Here is an 8,120-nt window from a genome sequence, read left to right as displayed (position 1 = left end):
TTTCATGTTTACAACTTGTTTATTTATTATACAGCAGATCACAATATTTCAACAGTTTGCATATAAAGAAAAGTAACATTTCAGAGTGCAAGAGACCTAACGTGCCCAAGCAGAGAAATGTTAATTAACAATATACACAGACGGGAACAGTGCACTTCCCAAAGCTGAGACTCATCTGTGTTCTCAGCTGGAAGAAAATATATTAAAAAAACAGAAACATTATATATTACTGCTTTGTTTAATTTACAACTTGCTTTGCAGAAGCTGCACATAAAAAGACTCATTTTCCTTTGAGCTTTCTTTTTTGTCCCCCCCCTCTACAAAAGTTTCAAGTATAGCAGAGACCTGGGCATTTATAGCTGGACTCACTGTCCTTTACATACTAAATTTAAAAAAGCAGCATGGGGAAGGCAGCTGCAGCAGTACCTGGTGTCATCCTGAGGGGAAGAACAAGACAAAATAAAGCAGACAAGAGCCAGGAGAGACATTTTAGGCTCTTGAGTGGAAAACTGGGAATGGCCAGGGCTGGACTGTCCAGTGGGGTCCCAGGCTGGTGACAGGAGCATTCCTGCCCTCTGTGCAAGGCAATGCTGTGCTGCCAACACGTGCAAACCTTTATAGCCATGAGCCAGTCAAATCCCACCCTCCTCCCATCCACTCTGGGCTTTGGTTCAGGAGGTTTGTTCTGATTATCACAACTGAGACAACCAGCAGCCCATTTCCCAGCACCACAACAAACGTGCCCAACTGGCATGGCTCTCCAGCCAAAATGCAGCCAGTGTCAGCCACCACAGCCCCTAGAGCTGGGGGTGTGCCAGAATCTGGGGGAAGAAGGTTAAGCTGATGCCAAAACAAGCCAGGAGTTCTGGGGACAGAGCCCTTATGCACCAGCCCCCGCCACTCACCAGATATCTGGCAGGGGGAAACCCTCCAGGCATGGGGGAGCTGAGAGGTGATACCAGGGCAGGTGTTTCTTCCAGTTTTGCTCCCCACATATATCCCCAAAGCAGCCACCCCCCACCACTTGGCTGGGCCAGCTCTCACAGGGGCAAGAGGAGAAAACTAGTTATCAACTACAAGCGGAGAGGGCTGGGTGGCCAGGCTGCTCCCCCGTTGCTATCCCTGGCCCGATGCTATTTACACCGTGAGCTGGCTCTGGGGACATCGAGTCCGGCCGCAGCCACTGCTCACATGTGCCGCTTCATGTGGAGGGCGAGGTGGTCTGAGCGGGAGAACGCCCGCTCGCAGAGGTGGCACTGGAACGGCCGGTGCCCCGTGTGCTTGCGGTAGTGGCGGGTCAGCTCATCGGAGCGGGCAAATTTCCAGCCACATCCTTCCCAGGTGCAGTGGTAGGGCTTCTCGCCTGCAGAGGAGAGGGGGCGTCAGTGGGCTTGTAGGTTCCCACCCTCCCTATGCCCTCAGTTCTTTTCTACTCTATCCAGCACCCCCTTTTCAAGGGGGTTCCCTGGTCCCCACCCTTCAGAGATGGGAGTCCCACTGCACATCTCTGCCAGCCCAACTTTCCCCTTCTGTCCCCCATTTTTCTGCCCTGCCCCATGTGCAAAGGTCTGTTTCGGGACATCCCTGCCCCATTACAGCATCCCTTCTATGCTTAACTTTAAACTGTGGGTGGTCCCCATCTCAGCCCTGCTGTGGGGGTAGTGCCATGTGCCCCGTCCCAGCTCGGCCAGAGGGCCTCACCTTGCAACCCCCCCAGTCTGTCTCCCCATTCTGTTTGTCCCTAGCCCAAGTGGAGGGCTTCTCCACTTCCCCAAGTCCCCAGTCTCCACCGCCTCAAGCACCCCAGAGGGTCAAAACTAGCAACTGGAGGCGCCACAAAAGTGGTCTCGCTACGTGCCTTGGTCCTCGTGTGTGCCCAGCCCCACGCCAGGGTGTCCTGAACACCTCGGGGTCCATCCCCATTGTCCCCTGCCCGACAGGCAGAACGCCTCCACTCAGCCACATCCTGACTGCGGGCGACCTCTGCGTGCCCTCACACAGCCCCACTGCGGGGACCCACGGTGCACTACTCCCTGACATACCGCAGGGTTCCTCTCCACGCGACACGCCCCCCGTGTCACCTGCCCCGGCGCCCCCTCACAGCCCCGGAACCACGCTGGCGGGTCTCAGCCCGTGCGGCGGGACCCCCACCCGGACCCTCGGCGCGCCTTACCCGTGTGGGTTCGCATGTGCGCCTTGAGGTGCGAGCTCTTGGTGTAGGTCTTGCCGCAGCCCGGGTATTCACAGTTGTGCGTGGCCGTTCGCTTGCGCGCCCACGAGCGGCGGCCGCGCTTGGGCTTGCAGTCCTCGGGGGCAGCCCCGGCCGGGAAGTACTCCAGCACCGGGGAGTTGGGCGGCGTGACCAGCAGCCCGGGTAGCCCTGCCGGGCCCGGCCCCGGCCCCTTCAGGGGCTCCCTGAAAACACTGAAATGTCCATGAAACTGCGGCGGCGGCTGGGGGGCGAAGTGGGGCGCGTAGCGGTGCGGGGCCACGGCGTAGTGGGGCGGCAGGTCGGCCAAGAGGTGGGGATCGGCGGCAGGCAGCGGCTCCTCAGGAGGCCCCAAGCGGCCGTGGGGGAAGCCCGGGTAGGGCAGCGGCGGCCCTGGCACCGGTCCCGGCCCGGGAGCCGGCGCCACGCGTGGCTTGTGCTCGCCGCCGCCCGGTCCCAGATACTCGGCGGCGGACATCCCCAGCATGCAGGCGCGCTCCTCCGGCTGCTCCTTCTTGATGCGGGGCCCGAAGGACTGCGCGGGGTCCAGGGGCAGCGGGCGGGCTAGGGCCGGGTGGAGAGGCGGGTGGTGATGAGGGGGAGGGTGGTGGTGGGGGCCGCCGGGCACCCGCAGCTCCGTGTACTCCCTCCGCTGCAGGTCGTAGTGGCCGGGCAGGTCCGGGGTGAGCAGCTCAGCCACGTAGCTGTGGCCCTGGCCCTCGGGGTAAGGCGCCGGGAACTTGCCCGGCGTGGAGTACGAGCCGTCGCTGTCGTAGGTAGTGCCGCAGCTCTCGGGGGTCTCGGGCAGGGGGTAGTTGGGGCCAGTCGGCGCCTGTCCGCCACTACTGGTGTGGGCCAGGATGAAGTCCAAGTCCACGAACTTGCCCAAGTCATCCTCCTCCCGCTTGACGGCAGCGGGGCCATCCTGCTGTAGCATCCTCTGCGGGAAAATGAAGCGTCAGGATCGGTGGGCAGACGGTTACGGCGGCCCCCGCCGCCCCAACACCGCGGCCCGCGCCTCCCGCTCGGGGCGGCGGCTCCCCCCAACCCGTCCGACGGGTCGGCACCACTCCGGCTGTGCCGCGCCGCCCCGGGGCGCCCTCCGACGGCGGAAAGGCGGCCCGCCCCCCACACCCCAGCCGGGCTGAGCCCCGGCCCGGAACGCTCTGTCCCGTACCCACCTTGCCACCCTCTCCCCGGTGCCAGGTTCTTACGTGGAGCATGTCGGCGGGCCGCTCCTCTAGCGGCATCAAGTTGGCGAAAGTGGAGATAGAAGGCAGGGCGCTCTCGTCCACGGCCGCCGCCATGGCGAGCCGGGCCGAGGCAGCGGGGCCGGGGCCGGGGCGGGCTGGGGGAGCGCGGTGCGCGGAGCCCGGCGCCGCTCCGCTCCCCGTGGCAGCAGCGCTGCTCTGCGCCGCCCCGCGCCCCTAAGCTGTTAACAGCATGGCTGCGCCCCCATTGGTCCGGCCCGCATTGATATTCACCGCCGCCGCCTGCCATTGGCTCCGCTGCCGCCCGAGCCACGCCCCCTGTGCCGGGGCTGCCCCGCCGGGCGGGGGGCGGCAGTTGCCGCTGCCCGGACCGCGCTCGGAGCCGCGCGGGACGGAGAGGACGGGCAGGGCGGCGGGGTCTCCATGCCCTCCCCTGCCCTGCTCTGCTCTGCGGGTGTCCCACCGGGGAGAGGAGACAACGGGGCTGTTGTGGGTAGCGGAGGCCAGAATCCTGCCCGCGACGTGAACGGGGCAGCGGCGCCCTTAAGCCTTGCCCACACTAGGAGCGGGGAGGGGGCTGTGGGTGACAGCCGGAGGTCCCCCGGCACCCTGTCCCGAGTGGGGCTGGGGCAATGGCTGCGTCTTATTCACCCGTGTGTGGAGGCAGAGGGTGCCAGAGAGGTCTGGCGCAGGGGTACAGGTACATTCCAGCCGGTGTGCCGGGCTGTACACTCGCCACGGAGGCCACCGAAGGTGGAGTCCCCAAAAGAGGTGCTTGTGCCACCATAGGAGCTGAACCAAATCGCCAAGCCCCGATGTCCCCACGCCCCCGCGCCTTTCGTTTCATGTAAGCGCCCCCGTGGAGCCGCGTCCTCCCGCGCCGCTGCTGCCGGTGAGGCAATCAGCAGCACAGAGCGTACCAGCTCGCATCTGGCTGCGTGCAGGGTGCGTGTGCGAGCAGAGATAACTGCTCGTCGACCCTGTCGAGAACTGGCACCCTGCCGGCATCGCCTCATCTCGCCCCACAGCCCCCACACATTTGTTGTCTGCTCTCCCTAGGGCCCGGTGCTGTGGCTGAGTCTCCGTCCGCCCTGGAACAGAGGGGCACGGGCCACCTGTCCCACCCTGAGCAGCCCCTGGGACAGTGTCCTCCTGAGGGCTTCCCTTGGCCTGGCACGCAAGGACAGCAGGTTATCCCACCTCACGGGAGACACTCAAGCCACCCACCCTATTCGATGACAGCACAGAGACCCAGGGCGCTGGGCAGGCCTCCCCAGGGGCTCTCTGCCTCCCTGTCCGGCTCACAGAAAGATCTTCGCTGTTTGGCCCCCATCCAGCCAGTACCAGGAATGGCCCTGCTACTGTTGCGCTCCTCAAGCAATGGCCCTTATCTCCTGAAGCCTGTCTCCCTGCTTTTTGGAGCTGTCCATCTCCAGATACCTTTCTAAGAACTGAGGCTGCTGCCTGCTCTATTCAGAAGCAAGGAGTCAATTTAAAAAAAAACAAATATAAACACCAAAGGTGAGGTGTGCACACACACCACACGCACATGCCGCTTCTGAATCCAAAGCTACTCTACCAGTTGCTTTCATCACCGCGCTTTAATTATAAGGGTGGAGCATTGCAATAAATTATTTCAGTAATCCAGTGGAACAACAACAATTCAGATCTTCCCCCTTTTACCAAGAATCCCTGCCCTGGTTTCCAGAGCACATGTTGGGTTGCTGCCTGGGCCCCATCTGCTTGTCTGCCAGCAAGGCAGCAGGTTTATTAATGGCACCTATTCGGTCAAAACACATTGGCTCCAAAGTCCTTCCTCAGAAAAAGTTACCTCCAAAGTAGCAAAGAATGTGAGCATTACTTGAAATTACTTTTAGGTTGCTTCCCAGAGTAGTTTATTCAAGTCACCAGTTAATCCCATTACTTGATTCTTGGCCAAATAATAATTAATAGCTAGGCAGTTCCTGCCCCAAACTTTTACAGATAAGTGAGAGAAGATGCCATACGAGACAAGCACTAATTCCTCTTGGTTTTCCCCTTTTCCAGGCAGTTTTGGCGGCTGCACCCATGCTCACTTATTTTGAGAGGTGTCGCCAACAGATCAGCTTAATTTCTACAGCCAATATTTCTTGCAAATGTGGGATATTCCCCAGGAAACTCTTTTTACTGATGCTCTGGTGGGAGGGCCGGCACGGCGGGGAGCGGCAGCATGCCAGGCACCACAACAACACAAGCACTGCCAGCGCTGACTGTGCAGGGAGCCGGGAGTGCGTCATGGGCAGGGTTTTCCTGCTGTGAGCCATGGGGTGGGCACAGGGGGTCCCTGCCACAGCCTTGTCAGCCCCTCAGCCACACAAGCCCCTCTGAGGTGAGTGGGAGGCGAGCAGGAGCAGACTGCATGTATGTACAGCCCCCTGTTGACAGAAGCCCATTTAGGAAACGTGGGTTATCTCCCGCGCCACTACAGCAGACTGTAAAGTCACTGGCATCCCAAGAGATCAAACAGCAGCAAGGCAAGAGAACAAACAGAAGGTGGGAAGAGCCACCCACCCAGGTGATGGCTAAAAAGGGAAGGGTTAATGGTTATCCTTGCTTTTGGCACATCTGGCAGCAGAGGAGTGAGGAGCGTGGCTTGCCCAGCATGGTGTGCCAGAGGTGGCCCTGTCAAACCAAGAGCATTGTCAGCCCTGCCAACACTTCCACAGTGCCATGGCACCCTCCCTAATGGCACACAGCACGTGTGGGATGGGCAGAGGGCAGTGCTCTGTGGCACCACCAGAGGTGGAATTGCTGCCCAGGTTGCTCAGCAGGGCTCTCAGAGGGGTCCCCTACCCCACAAAACATTGGGGACTGAAAAACACCTGCACTGCATCCCTTTCTGTGCTGTCACCTGGTGTTGGGAGACTGGAGTGAACCCAAGAACTCTCCTTCAGAAGCATCTCCAGTGCCCCCTCTCCAACACCACCTACAGCATCACAGCCCAGAGAGCTTCTGCTTCAGTGCGAGGCAAAACCCAAGTCCCAAAAGCTACACAGGGGACCCCATGAGAGGTGCCAGGGAGATCCACACCACAGAACAGCCTAAACAACTGTGACACTCCAGGGTTATATCCCTGAGAGCAGAAAATGAATCTGGCTGGGTTTTACTTTCTGTCTTCCCCTCTGCCTGGTACTGACCTGCCTAGAGAAGGGTCCAGGAGCCCCCAGATTTGCCTGTACCCCCAAAGCCCCCTTCCCCTCCTGAAAAGAAAAGAGGAACTGAAAATGAAATTAAAGCATAATTCAATCCGGAGCAGGTCCAGAGTAAAGTCATCTGCTCTTATCGTGTGCTGGCAGGCTCTTCCCGCTCCGCAACAAACACAATGTTATCAGGGCACAGAGGGCAGATTCGTTTGCACCGGCCGAGCAAGCTGCTGTGTCCGCCCTGCCTGCCCTGGGATCTGGGGAGCAGCGGGATGCACGGCCGAGGAGCGGAGCTGCCAGGGGCCCGGGGAGGCAGGCAGCACCCCGGCAGGAAGCTCAGCACCAGGGCTGCTTTGGCTGGAGGCCGTATCCAGCCTCCCTGCGCAGCTCTCTGGCCAGGGGAGACGGGTCGGGTTGCGCCCAGTGAATGTCAGCACTGAGTAAAGGCTACAGAGGGACAGGGTCCGCGAGTGATGTCTGCCTGTGGGAATATACATGGCCTCATCTTCCAGGGGTGCTGCCAGGCTGGCAGGTCTTGGCATCCCAGCCCTGGCAGAGCAGCCCAGTGGCACCCCCAGAGCCCGCACACACTCCCAGCCCCGCTGCATCGCCTGGACCGCATCCTGCTTTGATCTCTGCCTGCTGCCTGGCTGTGCCCTGGTGGCTGCGGGGCCAGCGCAGCCCTCTCAGTCCTTCTTTATATACCCCTGTTATTTTTAACTCTGCCTACGCAAATCCCGAATCCGGAATGAGCAGCGGCCGGGGGCCAAGGGGAAATGGACATGGTGCAAATTTCCTGCCCTTTTTACCTCTCTTCCTCTATAACATACAGCAACGTTTTTCCTCCACTTCTTAACTTTCACTGGTACAGGAAAGCTGAAAGCTCCAGCTCTGCGTAGAGCCACAAGGTCCAGCACGGCAATGGACGGGGTATCCCACTCGGAAAGGACATTGCACTCAGCATGGTGCCAGGACATGTCCCTGCCCTAGCACACACCACAGGCTCCATCAGCAGTGCAGTGTGCTGGAGGCATCCGGACAGCCCTCGCAGCAGCAGCCTCACATGCAAACACGTGTGCTCACGTGCCAGCCCAGGGGCCAGTCCTTCCCCCTGGCCCGGCAAGAGCTCTGGCCCCAGCCACAGCAGCTGGGACTGGACCACTGCCATGGGAGCCATTCCCTTTTACCACTCACAAAACTGCTGGACATGACCTATAACACTGCAAAAGCTCCAGGAGTATTTGCTGTTTTCTGGTTCCTTGACAGCAACAAGAAGGAGGAGCACAGGATATTCTTCCTAACATCTCTGGTTTAATCTTTAAAAAAAAAGTCACAACACAGAGTGCCACAGTGTACAGGGACTTATGCAGAGGATATCATGGTGTGGCTGCAGTGCCCAGGGGATGTGCATGTTTGAACCCTTTTCTCACGTGCTGGAGATTAATAGCTGTACCTCATGTAAAAGCAATTTGTCTACAAAAGTTCCAAATAACCCAGGTAAACATCTCTGCCACTCTT

At 59.8% G+C, this 8,120-nt stretch overlaps 1 protein-coding gene across 2 annotated transcripts; it reads right to left on the bottom strand.

Moving 5' to 3' along the window:
* LOC130256252 (Krueppel-like factor 2) lies at positions 1 to 3,669 on the bottom strand. Of its 2 annotated transcripts, none has more exons than XM_056497721.1 (3): positions 3,391 to 3,669; positions 2,174 to 3,149; positions 1 to 1,363 (listed from the first exon to the last, which is right to left on the bottom strand). In XM_056497721.1, the coding sequence occupies exons 1-3, from the start codon at positions 3,514 to 3,516 to the stop codon at positions 1,188 to 1,190; spliced, it is 1,278 nt and encodes a 425-aa protein (XP_056353696.1). In that variant the 5' UTR covers positions 3,517 to 3,669; the 3' UTR covers positions 1 to 1,187. The 2 variants fall into 2 exon arrangements, with proteins under 2 accessions (XP_056353696.1, XP_056353697.1); XM_056497722.1 differs by having other exon boundaries at positions 3,424 to 3,655.
* Positions 3,670 to 8,120: the final 4,451 nt, after the last annotated feature.

Source organism: Oenanthe melanoleuca, chromosome 8, assembly GCF_029582105.1.
Source record: "Oenanthe melanoleuca isolate GR-GAL-2019-014 chromosome 8, OMel1.0, whole genome shotgun sequence".
NCBI classification, from domain to species: domain Eukaryota; kingdom Metazoa; phylum Chordata; class Aves; order Passeriformes; family Muscicapidae; genus Oenanthe; species Oenanthe melanoleuca.
The sequence above is the reverse complement of the archived record's forward strand: the minus strand, read 5'-3'. Positions and strand labels throughout refer to the sequence as shown.